This window comes from Sinocyclocheilus rhinocerous, unplaced genomic scaffold, assembly GCF_001515625.1.
Source record: "Sinocyclocheilus rhinocerous isolate Xijiao unplaced genomic scaffold, SAMN03320098_v1.1 scaffold534, whole genome shotgun sequence".
In the NCBI taxonomy this organism is placed as follows: domain Eukaryota; kingdom Metazoa; phylum Chordata; class Actinopteri; order Cypriniformes; family Cyprinidae; genus Sinocyclocheilus; species Sinocyclocheilus rhinocerous.
In genome coordinates this window covers 2,303,662-2,328,649 of record NW_015646352.1, presented here as the reverse complement: position 1 = coordinate 2,328,649, position 24,988 = coordinate 2,303,662, and the positions used below count along the sequence as shown (strand labels likewise).

The window sequence follows — 24,988 nt, the reverse complement described above, 5'->3', positions numbered from 1 at the left end:
GAACTTCATTAATTTGATTCAAAACCGGCATTTAGATTTACATATTCATACAAAAAACGTCATTGTTACGCATTATATGTGTATATCGCTGTTTCAGGGTATAGGGGCAAATGGATATTTTATTAGAACACTTTTTGAGGAATTATTGTAGCATAAGACAGGATAATTGTTCATATGAAGCTGCAAAAAGAAAATCAACGTCAACATTTTGTTCGTGTGAACATTGTATGTTAGTGTTTATGCTAGGATGCAAGATTAAGTTTGTGTATATTTGCTCCATGTCATATTGACCGGCTGTAATGTTTTATAAGGGCAGTATGCAAAACAGCCGGAACGATTTGAATTGATCTTTGCTGTAGTGGGACGCTGTGATGAAGCACCGTTTGTTTTCTAGTGATGGGAGGTCCAAATCATTTCCAGAATCGGTTCTTTCGAATGGTTCGTTTCAAAGAACCGGTTCAAAACGTACACGCACTCATCCTATATCCTTGCTTTGAATAAAGCCATGATTAGGAATATGATCCTAAATAAAACGGATGTCTCGGCTAAAAAATAAAAAATAAAATTACATTTCACTGTTTCGTTTGTGTCATAAATTATGATATGAAACTATCATACAATCAAGTGGCTCAAAACCGCTCGGACCGCTTTAGATTTGTGAATGAATCATTCTGACCGGTGCTGTGAACCGGTTCAACTGATTCACTGTAAGAGCCGACTCATACGAATGATTCGTTAATGAATCCTCTGGTTTGTTGTCGCGGGGCGCTGTGAAGAAACAGCAACATTTGTTTCCAATGGAAGCACTTTGCACGAGACAATAACGAGTGTCATAACTGAGATGGTGTTTTTCAAGAAAAGTTTTTTAATTCTCTGATGCAGTTTTTTTTAAAAGATTTTTTCTGTTAGCATGATTGTCAATTACAGTAGTAGCAGTTCTGAAGAGGAAACTGAAAACACTTCAAAACATGATTCCTCACCTTTAAGGAAAAGAGGAATACTCGACACTGAAAACAGGTTTGGTGTGTTTGATGGTTTCTTGATTTCGTTTTATTTTGATGTGCTTTTCCAGGGCTCTTAAGTTCCTCTTTTTACCTCAATAGCATCAGTGAACCTTTGGATCATGGATCTGTTAAAAGGAAAGCTGGCAAATCAGCCCACTCGACACCTCGACTGCCTCTTCCTGATAGCGTGAAGGCGATGTTCAGAGAATCAGAAGAACAGTGGATCGATAAAAGTGAAGAGCATGGAGGGCGACTGCGGTCCTTCCAGCATGAGCGGGGCAACTGGGCTACATGCGTGTTCTGTCCTTGTAAGCATTTTCCTCAGTGTATTTAGGTCGATACTGTAATTTTTCTCTGAATGACCTTTAACCCTTTTTTAGATGATCCTGAGGAGGCCTTTCTGGAGCTACTCAATGAAATGATGGTGGTTGCGGCCACTCACGGCATCCCCCTGTCCCTGTCTGAAGAATTTCACCTCAGTCTCTCAAAGACAGTGGTTCTGCGCCATCACTGGATCCAACCATTTATTCAGTCCATTCAGACCGGTCTGACACAGTTCCAGAAGTCAGTGCTATCTAATCAAAACCTCAAAACCTGTGTTTAACCCCAGGTTGTCGTCATTTTAAACACCGCTTATAACCCCGGGAAGAGGAGCGTTTCACACTAGTAACTTAGAAGTATTGGTTTTTACCTGCGGCTATCTGAAAAGTGAAGCAAGATAACCCAGGATTGCATTTACCCCGGGTTTAGAATGACCCAGGGTTAACTATTTTCAGTGTGAAAAGCCCTACTGTTTCATTATGCTGTATGTCAGTTGCTGGGTATCTAAAAGTCAGATTGTTTTCTCAGGTTTTTCTGCTTGGCTGATAAACTGAAGGTTTATTCTAATGCTGAAAAGTCTAGGTATGTCATTACTCTAAATCTTAATGACCCAACTAGGATGTGTATTTATGTCTTCCTTTCAAATAATGGACATGCACTGTTTTAATGGCATCAAGTTGTTCATGCAGGACCTTCCTTGGTATGGAAATCTCCACTGGAAAAACTCAGTTGCTTGAGCTCATCAAAATGGTGGATGAAACCATGACAGAATTCAACCTTAGCACCTTTTATAAGGTAAAACCTGGCATTGATTTCATATTTGTGACTCAAATACAATCAAATTTAGATTTCATCTAACACTCTTCCTTAATAGGATCCTTCTTTCCACATAAGCCTTGCTTGGTGTGTGGGTGATCATGTGGATAGACTGAAAAAAACATGTTTATCAGAATTGCAGGTAGGAACCCAAACACAGATCTGCACCACAAACTAAACAAGGATGAGTATTGATTAAAGGCAAAGGTTGTGGAGTTGGGCTGTTTTTTTTGTGTTGACATCTGAACTAATAACCTGCGTTTCTTTTCCGCAGAGTCTCGTTGACGCTCATGAAGACGGGCCATTTTACATACAGCTCAACTGCACGGAGCTTCGCTGCAAATCGGGAAATAAAGTCTTTCTTTTCCCCCTCCAGTGATCTTGAAACTCTGTTTAGAATGTGAATTTTCAGGTTTGCTAACATGTATTGCGGTCAACATTTGTGTTTTAATACTTTTCATATTTAAGCAGAATATAATAAAGATTTGTACTAAATACTAACTGATGCATGAAGGATCTCTTTGTTACGTTATACAGTTTTGGTAAAGAGCATTTTATTGTACATAATTGCAACATGGCGATTTTTCACTAACCCAGGGCATGTATGCAACAGGGCATCTGTTGTTTAGCGACAAACAGCCAGGCCCTGGGTTTGAATTCCACTGAAAAATGCATCGCATTTTTACTATCAAGCCTGTTTACGAGCAACACACCACATCCTGAAACTGAAAGACTTTGTTTCACTTTCCACAGTTGTACCTTAAATACAGTCTTTGTTTTAATAACGGAACATAATCTTACAACCCCAGTTTTAAAGGCAACAAATAACTTGCTTCACAAATCATAGTTCATTTTATTCAAAAGGTCAGTTCATGTAAAAAACAAAAGCACAAATAACCGAGCAGAGTTTGTACAAGTGTAACCTCGGTTTACCCATCCTGGGTCCTGGCACAATTGCAGTCACACAGGTTAAGCCGATATAAATAAGTCGTGTTGCACATTCTACATTCGAGACCACTTGATAAATATACATAAATCAATACTGGTCACGGACAGCCTGATAAATAGCCACTTGCTTGTTCGATAGGACCAACAGAAATACTGCAATGTCAGAACAATTTGGATAGAAAATGCATAAAAAAGCACTAGATAAAATCAGTAGATTTCAAGAAGTAGGAGGTTAGAGGTTAAAAACTGACAATATTTAAAAAATGTAATTGACACAGATTAACGGCAGGCAATTGCTATTTCAGATTAAACAACTGTAATTTGTGCATTAAAATCTATATAATATTAAAATGTTAGATTTGAATTGAGGAGTAAAAAAAATACAATTTCTATAAATGCTGATTGTGCCCATCAAAAGCAGACTATTTCACGCTGATCTCCTGATAAACCTAAAAAAGCGAATTACGATAATGACAAACCCCACCAAAAAAGCAGAACCGAGTCCTGTCCCTTTGGCAAACCAGAATCTTCAGTTCAAAGTTAAACGGGAAGTGTGATGCCATCATGGTGGAAACAGCACCTTTTTGATGTGCTCAACTGTGGTTGCGTTCAACAGCATAGCGAGATGTTCATTCCCAGGCAGCTCGATCATGTGGACAGGCTGCTTCTGCTGGCCCACCCAGCGTTTGCACAGTGTCGCACTCAACAGGTTGACTGTTCCATCTCCATCCCCGTTGATGACGGTGGGATCTGTGTCTGAGAAATTTGTGTAATTATAGCCCTGAGGTGTGGGGATGCCGCTGCCATAAAGGCAATAGACAGGAACGCCCGGAGGCCGAAGTGCATTGACCAGTGTTTCTGTGTCCTGCCTCATGGCCCAGCCGTCCTCATAGTCGATATCTTTGAAGAAGCGCTGATAGTCTTGGACAGTGTAGCTGGTGTTGGAGGTTGAAACCAGGACCATGTCTTTGGGCCAGGTGTGGGCATAGGGGAAGAGCCAGGCGGTGGAGACGGCCGTACGCTGCTGGGTGCGGATTTTTAGAGGACTGATCAAAGGAACGCAGTCTATGTCACCTGTGATGGAACCGAAACCATCAAATGGTCAAACCAGTGATCGTAAATGGGTTTTAATACACAAGTGCCATGTTTTTAGGGGTTGTTTTTCCATGTAAATATGTGCTAGACAGACATGTTTGCATGTTACACTTGCATGTTTTTGGAAACGCAAAAGTTGTATTTATTTATTTGTATTGTAATTATGGTTTAGTTCATATGGTTCGGAAAAACTTTTATACCATTTTCAAGGTTTTTTCAACATTCTAAAAATAAAATAAACATAACAATGTTTAATATGCACTGTAAAAAATTTGTAGTTTTTTTTAAAGTTTTAAATACAACAGATTACTGAAGTATGTTTTACAAGAAAATACCATTTCAGATTTTCTACTTCAAAATTTCAAGTTTAATTTAATGTGCTGTTTCTTTGTAATTGTAATTTGCCAGCAGTTAAATTCTGAGTGTCCAATTTTTTTGTACGTGTACACATAAAAAAAAAAAAAAGTTTTAACAAATATCATTAATTATATCTGCGCTATAAAAATAAATGACTTGATTCAATTATTACATTGAGTTGACAAACCACATGACAAAAAAGTTTTAAAAATATTAATATAAATATTATAATAAGGAGTTTTGTTAAAGAAATAATTATTAAATAACATTATTAATAAAATCATATTTAATTTGCATAATTATTCAATAATATTTCCTCAGAAATAATAATACTACAAGACTATGACAAAATGTTCTCTTTTTTTTTTAAATGTACATTTTTTCTTCATTATAAAATGAGGACAGTTGTATCACTGTTAGGGCTGCAACAACTAATCGATAAAATCGATTATTATCGATAATGAAAATAATCGACAACGATTCTCATTATCGATTAGTCGGGTCTGCCCACGGTGCACGTCCAACTCCAGCTAAATGACAATAACATTTTTAGATTTAAACAATTTTTTTGACAGATTCCTAAAATATTTGTGTTTTATCTTTATTATGATGTGTGTCTAATAAATTGTTAAGCACTATTTTCATAGCATTCAGTTGACACGTTTGTTTAAAGGACATTGGGCAGAATGTGGAAGTGTTTTTTGTCAAAAAAAAAGAAAGAAATGAGAAGATCCGATTAATCGATTAATCGGAAAAATAACCGGTCAACTAATCGATTATCAAAATAATCGTTAGTTGCAGCCCTAATCACTGTGACAGTTTTGACTTTCTGCCCTCAAAAATATCAGTTCAATTAATTGAATTATAATTCAGAAAATAAAGGTGTATTCAAGCCACTGTATATGTGAATGAATTTTTAATTCATTTTGTATAAATTAATAGAACAAAAATGAGAGCCACATCATTTACCTACAAATCCATTTCCACAAAATCTCCTTCCACAACAAATTTGGCCCATACCTGTTGCCATAACTTTCAGAGTTTTGGCCACTCCAGCCCATGGAGGCCCTAGAGACACAAATGCCTTGATGTACCGGTCCTTCCAAGCTTGTGGCTGGCGATTAAGGAAATAGAGCATGTACATATTCCCCATACTGTGTGCAATGAGAACCACAGGACCTCCAGCTTTATTAGCCATCTCCTCAATCATCTGCTGCAGATGCAAGAAGTACTCCTTATTCTCATCTACAGATAACAGATCAGGAGAAAAACATAAGAAGTTAGACATCAAGAAAAGAGTCCACATGTTCCCCAGAACTTTGTTTGTGTGCACAAACAGATCATGAAGATACTCACTTGGGGCTTTACGCCAGTCATAGGGGGCACCTCGAACATCATCGTCTCTGGTATAACCCCAGTTAACCAATTCTTGTACTATAGTGAAGAAGTACCTGCCTGAAACAGACAAAGCTCTCGTCAAACAACTTTTACCAATCAACACATTAACATAATAAGATAAACACCCAGTTTGCACTCACCCACACACCGTTTACTAGGATCCAGATATTCCAAACTATTGGTCTGTCCAAACCCTGGCACTCTGACATCCACTCCCGGAGGAGCTTTAGTGAGGTGGGTTGTACGATTGTACAGTAGCCTGCAAACAAAATATATGCTGATTATGTATTTGCATATTCAAAACAGGGTATAAAAAGTCATAAGGAGAAAAAGTCAGCTTCCAATCTCAAAAAGTGCACAGCATGTCTATATTTTTACATTTAATAGAGTGCATTAGTGCCAGCCAACTTTTTCAATGCCGTTGCAGCCAGAAGTATTTTGTCTATTCATTTTCTCATAGAGATTTCTTTAAAAAGTCTTTGTTAAAGAGTTATAAGCCATTGACCAAGCCAACCAGCTACTAGGTGAATCACAACATTACAAACTTTTTTTTCAAGCAAAAAAAAAAAAAGGATTTGAAAATTGAACAAAAAGACAAAGGTACAAGAGTGTGTACTTAATGGCTTAGTGAGAGAAAAACTACAATTTTTCAACAAAAAAAAAAAAAAGGATTTGAAAATTGAACAAAAAGACAAAGGTACAAGAGTGTGTACTTAATGGCTTAGTGAGAGAAAAACTACAATTCCATGAAGCATTGCGAATGAAAAATTTAATTTATCATTTAAAGTTGTTATTTATATCTTTGAAAACAATATATTTAAAGTTACTGCACGTTCTTTTGGCAAGATTTGTTAGCTGCAACTCTGATTGGTGGAATTTTCTGTTTAGCATCATGGGTAATGTAGTTTTTTACTACAAATTCGGCTGTTAAATGCGATTTCTTTAAAAATAAGTTAACACACGTGAACAGATGGCTTCAATAAAAGTATATACCACTAATTAACAACCTTGGAACTATAGGTCTGTCCTTAAAGGTTTATAAATTATAATTGAAATTTCCATATGGAAAAAAAATGAATGGCATTTTTACTTCCAGAACCTGAATGTTAAGGTTGTTGCAGAAGAAGGATGCTTGTTTTAGAAAAATGGTATGGATTTAAATTGCTACATCACATGAACAACTTCCGATTTCCGATGCCCTCTTGCCCTTTACCTCATGTTATCAATCCAGCAGTCAATGACCACCGGCATCAGCAGCTCCAGGTTGAGCCATAATGTGAAGTAGTCCTTGGTCTTCTTGTAGCAGATGAAGTGCACTACACTAGGTTTGTCAAGTTTCGCTTCAAGCTGATTCCCAAGATCTCCTGGAACTATGGAGAGAATTAATTAGTCCAGCTAACCAATCACAGCTAATCACAACGAATAAAAATACAAGAGCGATGAATCAAATATTAATGAGTTTTCACAGAAAGCTCAATGAGAAGCACTTCACAAACTGCTATAAATATGATCAAAGAATCACTTATTAAAAACACTTGGCATTATCACTTTTCAAAAGAGATTACATACTCATGACCTACTGTTTAAACATTTATAATCACTAATCTCGGCCAGTTTGGTCTGGTTTGAAGTATTTTAACCTCCCACTACACTTCTAAGTATAGTTTTCTGCAATGTTTGCATGTCTTTATCATCAGTCACCACATCCAGAATTCATTTTTCCCATATTTAACATGACTAAAAAGAATTTTTCGTTCCTGCTATCAGGTGTGAGGTGTCATGTAAATATTGGCAGGTCAAATAGTGTACTTAAAAGTGTACTTAAGATATCGTAGACAATTTTGTAGAAATAATGTACTTAAGCCATCTTTTTATTGCGGAATAATAATGTAGTGTAAATTCAGACACGAAGACAAATCTTTTTACACAAAAACCTGTTGGAAAACCCAGTCTGGCTGTATGATTTCCAGCTAGTAGACAGGCTACCATATTCCCCCAAAAAAAGACACTAGATGGATTTTCCAGCAGAACAATGGAGGTCCCATGGATGACATTTACATTTACTGCTTTTACATTGCGCGTATCTATTTTGACATGCCATATGTATTTTTGTCCCGTGTTAGTATCATTATGTCCATTGCGGCTTCAGAGTGAATCACGCATTCATATGTAGATGTCACTTCCAAAACTTTGCAGCGTGTCATTGGCCGTCGGTTCTTAGCAGCATGAAAATGCCTGGTTCACACCGCAAGCGTGAGCGTGTCAGCGTCACAGCAGCTGCAGTCTCGTGAGAGCATTCATTCACACTGGAAGCGCTTGAACAGCGTCACAGCAGCGGCTACAAAGCTACACATTTCTTTACAAAGACAACTATGAATTTGTTTTTAGAAGTTGGTCAGTTATAAACTTGAATAGTTTCTTAACGCGGGGATTCGCATGTAAATGATAAACAACAAAAACAGCTCCGATCATGTCGTTTCAGTCATACCTTGAAATAGAACGTGCTGTTTTTAATGTTTTGTTTTTAATTTTATACCATACTTTAACCCAAACTGAATAATTAAAACAAGCGTGTTAAAACATGCTTATTCTGTGAATTTTAACACTTGTGTGAAATCATATTTATTTTGTTTATCAAAAGTGTGCTGTCACTTTAATTGAGCGTGAGTGGCACAGCAAAAATAGACTCGGCGCTGAAACCATCACTTCAGTGCTGCTCCTGCTCCAGGTGTGAATGCATATGGCAAGCCGTTTTAGCTTAAAATATTCCAAGCGTTACTCGTCGTAATTGCATTTTTACTAGTAACAATTCAATTAGAGAGCTCTACAATTAAATTCTTACTAGTAACAATGCCAATTAGAGAGCTCTCTAAATCTATTTTAACTAGTTATAAATACAATAAGAGAGCTCTCTAGTTTAATTAGAGCTCTGCAATTGCATTCTTACTAGTAAGAACTGAATTAGAGAGCTCTCTAACTGTCATTGTTACTAGTAAGAATTGAATTGTAGAGCTCTCTAATTGAATTGTTACTAGTAAAAATGCAATTACGACGAGTAACACTGGGATTATTATAAGCTAAAACGGCTTGCCATAGAATGCACTCATTTGTTAACATGCACGCCGAAAAAAATATGAGCTGCTCACGCTTGCAGTGTGAAACCCCGCGTTGAACAAAAACTCCGGGGTTTTGAGCGGTGAGCGGATTCTAACTTAAACACCTCTGATTGGCCATTGCGTTCAAGAGATCAACAAACATCTCTGTTTGGCTGCATCTCTCATCGCAAAAACGCGCTGTAAATAGGAACATTTCGCCTGCTCCAGAGCTCAAACTCAAAAACTCAATGGAGCGTTTGCTAAATCTGTTTAGCCAATATTATATCATTACAGTAGGCCTATCAACTGAGGGTGCTACTGCTTTCATTTCAGGGTGCTTATATTTAAAATTAACTTTGTGATGTTTTTTTTTTACCCATGTTTTAATTTTTGTAACAAAAAATTATTTGTGATATTTGGCGGACCCCCAGTACCGCTGCGTACCCCCGGTTGAAGACCCTTGCTCTAAAACACTTCAAAGTATATTATACTGTTCATATGACAAAGAACATTGTATTAGGCTATTATTTATTTGTGTTTTAACGCCATTTCAGCAACAATGGCTACATTCATGGCAACATTAACAATATCATTTCAACACATAATTTACAATAGGCTAATATAACATTTTCTTAAGAAACAATCTTTATACTTTATATTACATTATTATACATTTACATTATATTATAAAAACATACAAGAAACAACAATAGTACAATGTTTCAGTTTAATCAGTGATAAACATTCAGGAGACATGGTATTACTACAGTGCCATGTCAAAACACGGTGACACTGATCTATTATATAATAGAGATTATATAATTTTATAGATCAGTGTGATACCAGTACTTTTAGATAGTTTGAAAAGAGCGTATATAATTCTTACTGTATAAAATGTAGCCGTAAATGTCATAATTGGCCTTTGTGGAATAAAAAATTAAAAAAAACACAAATTTGGCTGTTTTACTATGACGGGTGTTGTGTAATATTCGGTTCCTGTGAAAAACTGTTCCTGTGGGTGGAGTTCACGTGAATATTCATTAGTTCCCCTGTTGTGGGCGTGTCCTTGAAACAACGCACAAACAAATGGAGCTGAAAATATTAGTGCACGCTCCTCAAATCGCTACTTGTTTAATGGATTATTTTGAACAGGTAATGAAGTGTGTTAATGTTAAGCATTGAAGCATTAATTGCAACAGTGTCAAAACAATGCAGTTTGTGTAATATGATAAATCGTCTGTAAGCTGTTTTGCTTGATTGATTACAGGCACACAGCAAAACAATAAGCGAATAACATATGCTAACCTTGGATAATATAGTTTCTTATTTTTTGATGTGTTTAACTTTTTATACATTTCATTTGTGGGGCATTAATTGTTGTTTGAATAGTTTGATTAGCCTATAGTTAGGCTACTGGTGACTATTACTGCAGTGTGTTCACAACAATGCTTGAAACAAATATATCTGTCGCCTAATAAATATAGCTATAAGCTAGATATCCTGTGTCATTTATAAAATCTTGTTTAGTTTGTATATAGCCAGTGTTTCTGTTACCTAAATAAGCTACATACATACTGAGAACAATTTTTCTTGCAGTTAAAATGTTAATATTGTAATCATTATAATTTGTAATTGATTACATAATACAGTGCATAAACCTTAAAGCATTGTTCTGATGCAGTCTTCTTGGACATAGGTCAGCAGCTACTCCAAGAATATTGTTTATAAATTTGGATAAGAAATCATATGTCTCATCATCACCAATGTTATAATATGGCTTTGATTTTATTTTTTATATTCATCATCATGTAAAGTCACTGTCTGTTTTAGATTGGACGAGAGAGCTGAAGTCACTGATCATTGTATGAACTGGACATACATGGAGGCTGTTTTCATCGAGTGCCAATAAATATCTCAGACACTCACTTAATTTTGCATTGCTTCATTCCACATGCATACTTTCACACTTTCCTTGTCTTTTCAATTTGAGCTATATTCGTAAAGCAATTACTTCTGTACTTGTCATAGTAACATTTAATGAATGTTACTAATATTTATGTGATCTACAATATAATTTTTTGAGTATAATTTTAAACAGTAAAAATAAAACACTTACTAAAAAAGATAACATGTTATTTGTTAACCTGCATGCCATGTTACTATTAACCCACATCAGAGAACTGTGAACGTTAAAGTGTGTTGTTAAATTATTGAAATATTAACTTTGAGAGGAGACAGGAGAATAGAGTTTGGCTGACAAAAACATTTGGGTTTCATTGTATGTAATTGTTGTAAAATGTGAAAAACTGTTTTGAATAAGATGTTCAAATGTTAAACATTATTAACACAATGGATCATGAAATTTTATGTTTTCACATACCCTTCTTAAACATATGACATGATGAGGTTGTTTTTCAGTGCAACATATGGTCAAAGAACAGATATGATATGTATTATTATAATATTTATTATTAGTAGCTCTTTCTCAGATTCTCTAAACTGTTAAGCTATGTATTTGACTGTTAACTAAATACAATAAAGAATAATGTGATATGCTACACTAATATGACATACTTTGAAAGTCCATTTTAAAGAGACAGTTCATTTAAATATAAAAATTAACTCACTCTCATGTTGTTTCAATGTTGTATGACTCCTTCTTCTGTAGAAGATTTTTTTGTTGTTGTTGCTCATACTGGTTTCAAATGGGTGAGTAAATGATGACAGAATTGTCATTTTTGGGTGGATTTCTACCTTCAATATCACTTTGGTGATTCCCAAACAGGCTTATGTGGAAAGATTTTGATGTTTTAAAAAAAAACTATAATAATAATATATAAAAAATATAATAATAATAATAGTAGTAGTAATAGTAGTAGTAATAGGAGAAAATATGTGACAGAAGTAAATGTGCATTTAGTGTGACTTTAATCATTTAATTTTACCTGATATTCAGAATAATTAAAAAAAGATACTGATGGGGCTGTGGAGGCTGGTAAAAACTGGTTATTTTTTTAAAGGGGTCCTATTGTGCTCTTTTACAAAGTCTTGATTTTGTTTTGGGGGTGTACTAGAACAGGCTCTCATACTAGGTTGTTCGAAAAACACATTCTTTTTCATATATTTTACATTATTACAACACCTCTCTCCCCACTCTGGCACGAACGGCTCGAATAGTTCCTGTATCAAATGAAGGACCTCGTTGTAGTTTTTGAAAAGTGATTTCTGTTAAATAAAATATCTCCTTTTGAAGTGGACTTTGTAACTTTGTAACTTTGCAGATCTTTTTTATGCTCAAACAGCAACATTACAGACTAACTAAAGTTGAAAAAGTGAAAAAGCATAATAGAACCCCTTTAAAAAAAAGATTAAAGAAAGAATGACACAGGATGCTCACACCAATTTTATTAGGCCACAGATACATTTGTAGTGGTTTGTTTCAGGCATAGTTGTATACAAACTGTACTAGTCTCCAATGACAGCTAGGTAGGCTAATCAAATCAAACTATTAAAAATAAAGCCCCTTCATAAATAAAGACACTTCATTACCTGTTCAAAATAATCCATTAAACAAGTAGCGATTTGAGGAGCGTGCACTAATATTTTCAGTTCCATTCGTTTGTGCGTTGTTTCAAGGACACGCCCACAACAAGTGAACTGATGAATATTCAAGTAAACTCCACCCACAGGAACAGTTTTTCACAGGAACCAGTGGCGGACTGGCCATCTGGATGTTCTGGAGAAGTCCTGGCCTGGCTGGCTCATCATCAAAGAAAAAGTGTCAGATTAAGTGACGTTGACGGCCAAAAAAGGGGGGCGCTAAAGCAATCTATTTTTGCTTATAAGAAACCAAAACTGACGCGAAGGAGAGTGGGCTCATGATGGCAAGCAAAAGAAATGAAGATAAAGGCGGTTCGGAGAAGCTAAAAGGAAAAAAGCAAACAGGCAAACAGTTACATCAGGTTACCTTTGTCCGCCTCTCACTATACACAGCATGTAGCCTATAGCACTATAGTAAAATCCCAGGTCCGAGCGTCCACTGCTATTTATCACTCTGCAATGTCTGGCATGAATATTCCATTTATTCATAAAGAGACAGCAGAGATTCTACAACGGGTTACATTTGAGAGCTATTGAGTTAGAAAATAGAGTAAATGAAGTAGCCTATAAGGTGATTAGTCTGATTAACATGACACACACACACACACACACACAGACAGAGAGAGAGAGAGAGACTGAATACTATTCAGACTATGAATACTCAAATGAAAGAATTCTGTTGTTTCAGGTTTCTAGATTCTAGGTTTATGTTTATCATTGTCATATACATTTTGCATTCTGCTCTTTTTATGTAGATTTCAAGTATTTTAGTTCACACAAAAATACATTTATTTCAATCCTCTGTTGAAAAAAAATAGAAAGCATCACAATTTGTAATGGTTTTACTGGTTATAATGAAAATTGTATTGGTTTTAATGGAAACTGTAATGGCGCCTGTTGGTCTCTACTGGTAATTGGTCACCTTCTATTCATGGCTTTGTTAAAGCCCCTAAATCCTAATATAATATGTCCCAAAACACACTACAGGAAACCATTATTTAATGGTTTTAATGGTTAAAAGTTGATGGGTTGTAATGGTTGTAATGGTATTTGTAGTAGAAATCATTCAAATTTCTGTTTCTATTGTTTTTGTCAGCAGGGTCACCATGGGTTTTGTGATGTTATTTGCCAGAAATGCGATAGGATTGCTGTAATATTGTGAGATAGTAGCGACTGTTTGTAGTTGTGGTGGGCCTATTTGGCAGAAAATCCAGGGCAGTTTTTTACTTCCAGTCCGTCCCTCTGTGTGTCTGTATACATTATAATGTAAACATTTGATGGGCTCAAGGCAAAGTGAACTATGAAGCATTCCATGCATGCAGAAAATGTTGCATGGTTTACAGTATACATATTAAATACTGCAACAGTGATTTTAGTATGTTAGTATGCTATTCCAAATATACGTTTAATGCAAAATGGAACACACGCACACATACATGTTTTAATTTTGTTGTTTTCCCCAACTTTAGACCACTTTTGTTTTACTTCTAGTTGAAATAGGCCAGGAAATGATTTGTGTCATGTTTCGGAGCACATACACTAACCGCTATATTTGCAAACACAGCGTTTATCGGTCGCTAGTCTGTGTGCACTCACACTGCTGATGAATAATAACACAACAGAGTTCTGCACTGCACAATGGAAGGCCTGGAAACTGATGCACTGAGATCTTCATGACTGCTGTAATTAGCTAAAGCAGGTTCCTCACACATCATGACTCAAGATCTTTTTATAGTCGGTGGCCATGGCGCTAATTCATCTCTTCCCTCCTGAGCTCTACTCTGTCTTCCCACTGGGTTTTGGTCTCTACTTGTAATTGGTCGCCTTCTGTTGGTGGCTTTTGTTTAAACCACTAAATCCTAATGTAATATGTCCCAAAACACACTACAGGAAACCATTATTTAATGGTTTTAATGGTTAAAAGTTGATGGGTTGTAATGGTTGTAATGGTATTTGTAGTAGAAATCATTCAAATTTCTGTTTCTATTGTTTTTGTCAGCAGGGTCACCATGGGTTTTGTGATGTTATTTGCCAGAAATGCGATAGGATTGCTGTAATATTGTGAGATAGTAGCGACTGTTTGTAGTTGTGGTGGGCCTATTTGGGATAAAATCCAGGGCCGTTTTTTTCTCCCAGTCCGTCCCTGGCAGGAACCGAATATTACACAACACCGGTTGCGAAATCAGTGACAAAAATCAGTCATTTAATTTTTTTCCTCAGGTCATATGACCGTGTCATATGAGAAACCGCCAAAGCGAAAATAAACAGATTCAAAGAAGAAAATGCCAGAAAACAAACCGATAGCCTCTTATATGATGGATTTACGTTGTTTTATTCATTTATAGCTACTGTGGACTGGGTTTGGGTTTATTCGATAGTTACAGTAAATAATTTCATCGCCTTAACGCTCGCAGCTGTTTCGTCACGTGAATTAAACTGTTAATAAACTATCGACACCTTTCAAGATGTGTTAAGCCACTAGAGATAAGATCCGGTTATAAACGCATTCAGCTATTAAACACCCCATATAATACTATAACGTGCATGAATATGAGATTAAAACAGACTACTGTACATCATGTAACAGTGGTTGTATCTCAACGCCTAATGTTCATACAAACGCTATCTATACAACATTTTGGCCATCACAAATTTTGAGCAACTTAGAGCTGCCTCCCTGAACAGCGAAAATTTTGTCTAGGTAGGTTTTGAATAGCCCGTATGACAGTTCATCATGAGTCAATTAAAACACTGTGACTAGTGTCAAGTACAGAAAAGCAACAGGACATTTCAACATAAGAGGATGTGCTGTAATAAACGAACTTACTGAGAACCACAGGCGGTCGGTCCGGGCACACTTTCCCCGGTGAGCATTTCAAACTTCTGCTGTCGGTAAATGACACCACCACCAACAACAAACACAGCTGGAGCGACGCGAGGATCAACCGATGGCAGGAAAGCATCTCTTTCAGTGGCTCACACCTCTGCTGGCTCACAGGATCAAGGGTGCATTTGTGTTTATCTGTCCATCGTGAGGTCGTCTAGGAATGATCCTGAGTAGTGTCCCTTCTCGGTCTGAGGAACAGTGACAGCGTGATAAGCACAGACAATGCGGCGAAGCAACTAGACGCGAATAAGCAATGAGAGAGCACATCGGGTCGGTGGGCGGAGCTTTGAGAGACAGTTCGATTATCGCAAAAAATGCTGCAAGCATATTATTTTCTGCAGCATAAATTACACATAGTCATAGATACATTAGATGTGAACTTCGAAATCATTGTGTGCTTTGAAAATCTAAGATGCTAATTAGGGACTACAGCTAAGGACTGACTGTATGTTATTTATGTTTCAGAATAAAACGTAAAAACATATTCAAATAATAATTATCACAGACCTTAATTTATTCTTTAGGAAACCTATAGCAAATTAGTTTACAAAATGACATTGCCCGAATGACATTTTTTAGTTTTGTTTTGATAGATTATCTGAATAATATGAATTGTATTAAATGTTTGTATTAAATAATTGAAATCTCTTTCTAAATTAATTTGAGTAAAATGTATTTTATTAAAAGAAAAAGAACAGTAGTTCTGATCGTTGATGCTAACTGGTCAATTCCAGCCATGCTAAATTAGTATTATCTATATACTTATATAGTTCGTATTAATATTTTGAATGATCTTTTATTTATATATTGTCAGTTTTCTTGTCAGTTATTTTTATCTGTTAAGTTTTCGTCATGTTTTTATGTGCTTTATACATTTTTAATCGTTTTTTTATATTTCTATATTATTTTATTTCAGTTTTAGTAATTTTAGTAGTTCAACTTAAAATTTCCATAGGTTGCCAAGTTTGTTTTAAATCTAATTATATATTAATTTAATATATAATTATATTTTATTTCAGATTTATTTTAATGTTCAATAAAAGTTTTAGTTTTAGTTAACAATAACTATGCTACAACCAGAGTATTGTTAACTAAAACTACCACTAAAACCATTAAAAATAAAAAAATTGATAAAAACTTTAATTGAAACAACAAACATTAACTAAAATAAAAACTCCAACTTCAGCTAGTTACCATTTTTCATTTATTTTAAGTTGATGTACCAAATCAACTAAAAAGAAGTTAAAACGAAAACTTAAAACTATACATTAAGTATAGAACTATAATACATAGACAAGTTTGAAAAACAAAAAGTCTAATAAAAAGGACAAAAACATGCAACAAAATTACTAAAACTTTAAAATGAAAATCGGTAATATAAAAATAAAATCTAATTCAAAAATAAAATATTATAATAGTATACCAATGATACTAAAATAACATGCTACTAACAGAACAATGACACATATGTATATATATATATATATACTGTATTTTAATGAAAATGTGTGTTCTTATTGTTTTATTGTGTAGTAAGCATTTTGAAGTCAATTTTGAATGTAGTCACGGGTTAAGATGCTGATCATTGAATTAGTCATATTGCACATGCAGGTTGCTTTGTTTCACTCCATGTGAGGATAATGTTCAAAGATCATGTGGTTTAAGGAGGAAAACAATACCAAAACGAGTTACTAATTAAAAGAATTACCACCAAAGTATCTATAATTCAAGAGAAACAATACATTTTTTTCCCCCCAACAACAATCAAGAAAAGATTTCCTGGCAAAACGACTGCCTGCTTCTGCGTGAACCTTGAACCTTTGTCTAATGTATTTTAATTTGTTTGCAAAAAGTTGATGTGTATCATACTTAGAACTCCTAAACTGGTTCAAAGGTTACAGAGTTCAGCAAATATGATCTGTACTGTGTACAGATATGTATATGAAAAACATGGACACATTAATGCACCACTAATATGGATAAAACATATTTATGTTTTTATTGTAAGCAGTCGTTAAACTAGTAGTTTAACAATGTCACAGCCTAAAAAATATGTTCCTTATATATATATATATATATATATATATATATATATGAAATGTAATTAACATTATGGTAGCATAAAGAGTTTAAGTTATGCTATGTTATACAAAACAAGAAACTTCTAGTACATTTCACACTTTAAGAGCTATGGTGGCTATAATCTTTAATGTACAGATTAAATACATTTGATAAATTCTGCATAATACACTGTAACAAAGCAAAAAATGACTATATCATGCCTATTAATATAAACCAATACAAAGAGATGTGTAAGACATACTTTTGTACATGATATCAAGATACTTATAATGTAGCTGGGAAAATGTCATACAAAACCTAGGCTAAGAGATGGAGGATCTTCAGAGCTGTCGCTCGTTTTCTCATGGTACTTTCCCTCCAAAATTCTCTGGATTGCTGTGAGAACCTTGTGATTAAAGACCATGTCCAAATGAGCCATGCCTCTGAACTCTGTCACATGCACGGCTTGTTCCTGTTTCCCCATCCAGCGCTTACAGAGACTCATGCTGTGACTGCCAACGGTGTCGTCGCCATCATCGTAAATAATATCTATGGGATCAGCGTTTGGAAACTGTTCGTCATACACGTACGTGACAGGTGTAGGGAGGCCCACCCCATAGAGGCAGTAGACCTCGACGCCAGGTGGGGGCAGACCGGCTGTGAGGTTTCTGGTGTCCTCCCACATATACCAGCCATCCTCAAAGTTGATGTCTTTGAAGAACTGTTGATAGTCCTGGTTGGTGTAGTTGAAAAAGGGGGTGGAGATGAAGGTGTGATCTCTGGACCATGCCTCTTCAGAAGGGATCATCCACGGATTTGTGGTGGTCATCCGTTGCTCTTCGCGAATTTTTATATTGGACACGAAGGGTATGCCATCGTTTTCACCTGAAATGGCATAAAGATCAAAACTCCATTTACATTTTTTTCATAGATGTTAAAGAAATAGGTCACCTAAAATTTAAATTATGTTAAAATGATAGTATTGTTAACAATTAAAAATACATTTGTAAAAAAAAAAAAAAAAAACGAATAAAAAAAGACAAAAACACACAACAAAATTACTAAAACTTCAAATAAAATTAAATTTACAACAGAAAAAATATAAATAAAATGTAATCCAGAATGTTAAAGCAGCACCTTGTAACTTTTTCTGTGTTCAAAATTTGCAAAATGTATATAATGAGTGAGTACATCATGAATTCATCTTACAAACCACGTTTTTGTCTTATTCCGAATCACTACGGTTAGGCCTGTCACGATAACAACTTTTTGGTGTGCGATATATTGCCCCAGAAATAACTGCGATAAACTATATTATTGTCATTTAAAAGACCATTTTATGCCACTGAATATATAATCATAATGTTACAGCATAATAAAGCAAGAAGGCCTACACACTTCTAAATGACAACAAACTTTTAATTTTTAAGAATATTTAGATCATGGAAATTAAGTATCAAAATATTAGATACCTTAAAAAACCTGAATAAATAGTAAATAAACATTTTCTAACAAAAAGTGCAAAGTAACAAGTAGAGAAAAAGAAAAATGCACAAAGAACTTGTATGGAGATTTGTCCATCTACAGATTTTTTGACCTTTTCTCTGTAAATTAAGGGTGCACACTATTGCTGAAAAACTCGATCACTTCTTAGCAGTCAGATGTCCGTATGCACAAAGGCACAGATCCCTAAACAAGGCCATATCTGCAGATTAAACTTTGTTTTTAGAAGCATTGTTTAAATTTGAACTAGCACCTCATGACAATACCACGTTATGTACGAGAAGCTGCAAAAGACACAGGCGCAAATGGAATGTACAAAACATGGTGACTACTTTTTAAGTAAATATAACTGGCGAGATATTGCGTTACCACAAATTATTGAGGTCATGTACATATATTGCACGAAAAGTCGATATATTGATTATTGCGACAGGCCTAACTACGGTACACTTATAATAAGTACATATATTTGGACTATTGTAGCCTGGTCGGGTCGTCACCGCTGCGGAGTAACACATACCTGCGTGAATCGCCATAGACATAAATTTACAGAAGTAGCTCCGGTTGGAATGTTCTTCCGCGGGATGTGTGCAGTTCTGTTTATTAACCGCTAGAGCGCCAAAAGTTACATAGTGCTGCTTTAACACAAAACTATAATAGTATATCAATGATTAGGGTTGCAAAGAGGCAGAACATTTTCAGTAAATTTCTAGAAAAATTCGAGATTTTTTTTGGAAACTTTCCAGGATTTTTTTTTAATATTCCAGGGATTTTTGGAAAGTTTCCGGAAATTTACCGGAAATTCTGACTGCTAACGTTACTTCTGCTACTCACAGATCAGTCTGGTGTGGCCTGTCATCTATCTGCTGTTCTGGGCCTTCCTGTTGATTTTCTCTCTGTACTCGGAGCCTGTGGTGTGTGGCATTGGCTTGGCCATCATGCTTACTGGAGTCCCTGTCTATTTCTTGGGCGTGTACTGGGACAACAAACCACAGTGTTTCAATACATTTGTTGGTGAGTTGAACACAGTTCAATGATGTGTTAAGCCTAATGATAACATCACTATATTACGTCTGATGAGAAACTATGTACCTCACACTCAAGTAATTTATACTTTTATGCAGCAAGGATGCATTAAACTGACTTATAACGATACAAAAGATTTATATTTCAAATAACTAGTTTTGAACTTTCTATTCATCAGAAAATCCTGAAAAAAAAAATCATAGTTTCCACAGTTTTCAATATTACTGATATTAATCATGAGACATTGAAGACTGGAGTAATGGCTGCTGAATATTCAGATTTAACATCACATGAATAAATTACATTTTAAAATATATTAAAATAGAAAACAGTTATTTTAAATTTTAATAGTATTTCATAATATTACTATTTTACTGTATTTTTGATTTTTTTTTTAAAATGTATAGCTGACAGTATTTATGGATGATGTTCTCTTCACTGTACCTGATGCTAAGACTCTGAGGGTCTTCACAGCGCCACCCCAGGGTGCTCCCAGAGAGATGAAGCCCTTAATGTAGTGGTCTTTCCAGTGCTGAGTCTGCTGGTTGAGGAAGTACAGGATGTAGTTGTTGCCCATGCTGTGGCCCAGAAGGTAGACCGGTTGCTTGTACTCATCATGCATCTCCTCCACCAGGATCTTCAAACGTGAAAAATACTCCTCCTGCTCATCTACGTGGTACCAAACAGAAACATTCACATAGTTGTTTGTGGGACACAGTAAGAACACTGTGTGAATAGTTGCCAGTGTGTTGCTATGGAGTTGCCAGGGCGTTCCTATGTTGTTGTTAAGATGTTTGAAATGCTTTTTAGCATGTTGGTAGATTGTTCTGGGTGGTTGAAATGGATCTGGTTCCTCCAAAATCTGTGTGAATATGCACATGTATAACATTATCAATGCTCTTTTATAATAATCATTATTAATGTTGCCATTTTATTGTATGTTTATGTATGTGGATTATTTATTTATTTTGTTTATTTAATATATACATATTTAATATACTGTATTTTTTTAGTGCTGTCAAACAATTAATCGCAATTAATCGCATCAAAAATAAAAGTTTTTGTTTACATAATATGTGTGTGTGTGTACTATGTATATTTATTATGTATATATAAATACACATACATGCATGCATGTTTAAGAAAAATGTGTTTTGTTTATATATAAAATATTAATATTTATATATAATAAACATTATATTTGAATATAAATATATATATATATATATGTAAATATTTTTAAAATATATACATGTATGTTTGTATATTTATATATACACAATAAATATACACAGTAAACACACTTATATTTTGTAAACAAAAACTTTTATTTTGGATTCGATTAATCACGATATCGTTTGACAGCACAATTTGTTTTCTTCTATCAAAATTTTGAAATGTGAAAAATACTCCTCCTGCTTATCTATGTGGTACTAAACATGAAAATTAACATATAGTTGTTTGAGGGACACATAATGAAAGTACACTTATGCATGTAAATGTTAAAAAATAAATAAATTAAAACAACTAATAAAAAGGACAAAAGCACATAACAAAATTATTAAAATCTAACAACAAATAAAATTAAAACTAAAAAATAGAAATAAAAGCTCATTTAAATCATTAATAAATACTATAATAGTATATAAGTAATACTAAAATAACACTGGTATGTATGTACTTTTTTATTATATATATATATATATATATATATATATATATATACGATTTATTTTTTTAATTATATTTTTTTCCCTCAATTTGCAGCTACCTATTTTAATCTATTGGGTGGGTTTAAATTTTTATTTAGATTTTGAATCGCCACTGTATATTATATAAATGTATATGAAAACACAATAAATATGTACAGTATATGTAAAGTCAATTATGTAGAGTAGGACTGTACAACTCCAGTCCAGGAGGGTCACTGTCCTGCACAGTTTGGCTCCAACCCTAATCAAACACACCTGCCTGTCATTTTCATGTAATTCTGAAGACCTTGATTCTCATGGTCATGTATATTTGATTTGAGTTGGAGCTGAACTCTGCAGTACTGATGTAGTGAGTACAGTCAACTATTTGTAGTTGCCCGTCACTGTGACTTCACTTACTTGGAGCGATTCTCCAATCATACGGAGCACCACGGACAGTCTCATTTCGCACATATCCAATGCTGACCAAATGTTGAACCATGGTATGAAAGTAACCTTCAAAAAATGTACATCAGAATAAAAATACAGATGTGAGGAGAGAAGTTCATTTACTTGAGATGTTATACTCACCTGTCAGCTTGTTTAAGTCAAGAAACTCTATAGGGTGCGTCTGTCCAAATCCAGGGACCCTTACTTCCACCCCGGGTGCATTAGAAGTCTTGCGAGTTGTCCTGTTGTACACAATTCTACACAAAAGAAACAAATGTTACAATCAAGTCTGAGCCAATGAAAAACAAGAAATTGTTTTCTTTCAAGGTTACAAAAGCAGGGAGGCTTTTGTTCAAATATATCAGAGCTTCTGATAACCTGATTTGACGTTGTTTTACTTAACCTAGCTAGGACAGTAGAGTGCTACTAAATATTGATTATCATACACTGGCCTGACTTATGACATCAGTCTCTGAGAACCCTCCAAAAACAATAGACAAAAGGTCAATGACCTGAAATACAGAACTGAGGATTATTAGGAAACAGCGGTTAATAAATCAGAGGTACCCAGAAAGGGTTGCTCTGTGAATTTGCGCACATGAGACAAAACAAGTTTAAATATTGAGTAATATACATTCCAAGCATAAAAATAGTGATATATAAACACATACACACACTAAGTTTTTTGTTTTAAAGGGGTCATATGATGCTATTTTAAAGATCATTAACTTTTATAAAGAATATCTCTTTGGATTTGAGACTTTAGTGTTTGCAACTTTACAGATCTTCTTTATGCACCAAGAGCTTGTAACACTCCAAAGAGAAAGGAAAATTGAAATCGCATCATATGACCCCTTTAAAAGAAATGAATACTTTTATTCAGCAAGGAGGCATTACAGTTTTAGTGACAGTAATTTATACATTTACAAAGATTTGTTTAAAGTTTTCAAAGTGAGTTTACCTTATATTATCAATCCAGCAGTCAATTCCAATGGGCATGAACATGTTTAGGTCAATCCAGAGAGGGAACCAGTCCTCGGTTTTCTTGTAACACATCCAGTGTACCAGTGTGGGTTTGTCTATTTTGGCCTCAAGGCGATTACCCAGATTTCCAGGTACTGTTAAAAAGGGGTCAAAAATTTAAAAAGTTTATGTAATTAACCAGATACATATTTTGTTATCACAGACAGATCCTGCAACAAACTGTGCACATAATATGGATTTGAACTGGTCTAAAAGTGCATGAAAGGTCAATCTGTTATCTTTTCTAACCTGCCTTATGTAATAATTTTATATTCTTTCCTACTAAATTAATGAACCAATATAGAAAACACATTAAACAAACTCTCAATTTAAATATCCAAACTATGAACGTAAGATTGCTTACCTATGATAAGCGGAGGAGTGCTATTATTTATGATGAGAGGTTTGGCCGTCGGAGGGAAGATAACGTTAAATAACCAGAATCCAGAGGTCTGGTGCAGTGCAATCAGAAGAAATGCAACGCATGTGAAGGAACGCGAATGTCCCATTGCGTTTGTGTCTGTGTTGGCTGTCTGCCTCTGATTCCAGCGGCTTCAGTTCGTATCTATAAATGAGTTCGTCCAATGAGGCGTCGCGAGGGGGCGGTGAGTGTATCAGAACGGGTATGGAAAGCCGTTGTAACATTTAATCTATAAGCCGTACTAGTATCTATTTTCATGGTACTAGTACCTATTTGATACTAGTATCTAAAAAATAGATACTAGTACCATGAAAATAGATACGGCTTATAGATTAAATGTTAAAACGGCTTGCCATAGAACGGGAGGTCACCGGACCGTAAACACTCGAGAGCTCCTACTGTGGTGTGTGGTGATTACATTATGAGGATATATTTCAATCAATAAATTCAGGTGTAAACATGCGTGAGGAAACGAACTTGGGTCGATCAAAAGCTCAATAAAAATCATGAGTGTGTTGAAAAGATAAACACGTGTTATTTCACGAAGTGGGTGCAATGTCAAAATGTGTAAACTACCACTTTTATTTATTTATTTTTTCATTTTTAAAATTAAATTTAAAACAACTACCCAGATAACAGGGAACGCTTTCAGAACTTTGGCTTTGAACAAACGTTCTTCCAGCAAGAAATAGACTAAGTCTAAGCCTTTTTTTGTTTTTTGGACACTACTTGTTTCAGAACAAGAACGTTCAAAAGTAGCATTCCTGCAATGTTTGCAAAATTATAAAATGTAATGTTCCTTTAACGTTTGTATATAACCATGAAAAAACGATTCAAAACGATTATGAACGTTTAGAGAACATTAAAAAAATAACGTTTTCATAACTCACTGGGAAAGTTAGCACAACGTTCTTAGAAATTATTTTGTTAGCTGGGTACAATCTTGCAGTACATTAAAAGCACACATACAACAAAAAGAAAAAATCAGAAAGTGAAAAGGTAAAATAGACAAATTTTGCAGGATTTTTAGTAGCCTACTTTAGTAAGTTAAATAAGTGGTGTTTTAAATATTTCCAATAATTTGATAATTCTTTGTATTTTTATAATTCTTACTTACATTTATAAAAGTACAATTTTGTAATGTAATTCAAAATAAATAAAAACAAACGTTCTTTTAGAGAAGGCGAGAACATCTGTCGACTCCACCCCAGGAGTGATACGTCAGCGAACCCTCGCTATGGAAACCAAATTGCGGGACGTAAACAATAAACAGGTTTCTCTTACTACCGGTG

At 34.8% G+C, this 24,988-nt stretch overlaps 3 protein-coding genes and 1 long non-coding RNA gene across 4 annotated transcripts; 2 read left to right on the top strand and 2 right to left on the bottom strand.

Moving 5' to 3' along the window:
* Positions 1-692: 692 nt before the first annotated feature.
* Positions 693-2,607, top strand: LOC107707435 (U6 snRNA phosphodiesterase-like). Its single transcript, XM_016511434.1, has 7 exons — positions 693-1,017; positions 1,104-1,312; positions 1,385-1,568; positions 1,854-1,907; positions 2,015-2,120; positions 2,200-2,283; positions 2,416-2,607. Exons 1-7 carry the CDS (start codon positions 911-913, stop codon positions 2,518-2,520), a joined length of 849 nt encoding a protein of 282 aa, XP_016366920.1. The 5' UTR covers positions 693-910; the 3' UTR covers positions 2,521-2,607.
* A 363-nt stretch (positions 2,608-2,970) lies between these two features.
* LOC107707506 (group XV phospholipase A2-like) lies at positions 2,971-16,004 on the bottom strand. Its single transcript, XM_016511562.1, has 6 exons — positions 15,462-16,004; positions 7,153-7,309; positions 6,080-6,198; positions 5,898-5,996; positions 5,562-5,786; positions 2,971-4,163 (listed from the first exon to the last, which is right to left on the bottom strand). Exons 1-6 carry the CDS (start codon positions 15,595-15,597, stop codon positions 3,652-3,654), a joined length of 1,248 nt encoding a protein of 415 aa, XP_016367048.1. The 5' UTR covers positions 15,598-16,004; the 3' UTR covers positions 2,971-3,651.
* LOC107707507 (uncharacterized) lies at positions 6,079-6,408 on the top strand. Its single transcript, XR_001636262.1, has 2 exons — positions 6,079-6,168; positions 6,343-6,408. It is a non-coding gene; the product is annotated as an uncharacterized LOC107707507 (long non-coding RNA).
* Positions 16,005-17,366: 1,362 nt separating the features above from the next.
* On the bottom strand, positions 17,367-23,884 carry LOC107707505 (phosphatidylcholine-sterol acyltransferase-like). The gene is made up of 7 exons (XM_016511561.1): positions 23,640-23,884; positions 23,214-23,370; positions 22,394-22,509; positions 22,223-22,318; positions 20,556-20,780; positions 17,879-18,467; positions 17,367-17,847 (listed from the first exon to the last, which is right to left on the bottom strand). Exons 1-6 carry the CDS (start codon positions 23,782-23,784, stop codon positions 17,890-17,892), a joined length of 1,317 nt encoding a protein of 438 aa, XP_016367047.1. The 5' UTR covers positions 23,785-23,884; the 3' UTR covers positions 17,367-17,847; positions 17,879-17,889.
* Positions 23,885-24,988: the final 1,104 nt, after the last annotated feature.

What these genes read in the sequence shown, in the direction of transcription:
- LOC107707435 (XM_016511434.1), top strand. Translation starts at nt 911, where the DNA reads ATGATTGTCAATTACAGTAGTAGCAGTTCTGAAGAGGAAACTGAAAAC. An exon ending in GGTCTGACACAGTTCCAGAA is followed by an intron (nt 1,569 to 1,853) that starts GTCAGTGCTATC and finishes TTGTTTTCTCAG; the next exon opens with GTTTTTCTGCTTGGCTGATA. An exon ending in ACCTTAGCACCTTTTATAAG is followed by an intron (nt 2,121 to 2,199) that starts GTAAAACCTGGC and finishes CTTCCTTAATAG; the next exon opens with GATCCTTCTTTCCACATAAG.
- LOC107707506 (XM_016511562.1), bottom strand. Translation starts at nt 15,597, where the DNA reads ATGCTTTCCTGCCATCGGTTGATCCTCGCGTCGCTCCAGCTGTGTTTG. An exon ending in TGCTGGATTGATAACATGAG is followed by an intron (nt 6,199 to 7,152) that starts GTAAAGGGCAAG and finishes TTTTGTTTGCAG; the next exon opens with GCTACTGTACAATCGTACAA. An exon ending in TCTGAAAGTTATGGCAACAG is followed by an intron (nt 4,164 to 5,561) that starts GTATGGGCCAAA and finishes GTTCCATCACAG; the next exon opens with GTGACATAGACTGCGTTCCT.
- LOC107707505 (XM_016511561.1), bottom strand. Translation starts at nt 23,784, where the DNA reads ATGGGACATTCGCGTTCCTTCACATGCGTTGCATTTCTTCTGATTGCA. An exon ending in TGACTTAAACAAGCTGACAG is followed by an intron (nt 22,319 to 22,393) that starts GTGAGTATAACA and finishes CATTTTTTGAAG; the next exon opens with GTTACTTTCATACCATGGTT. An exon ending in TGATTGGAGAATCGCTCCAA is followed by an intron (nt 20,781 to 22,222) that starts GTAAGTGAAGTC and finishes GGTACCACGTAG; the next exon opens with ATGAGCAGGAGGAGTATTTT.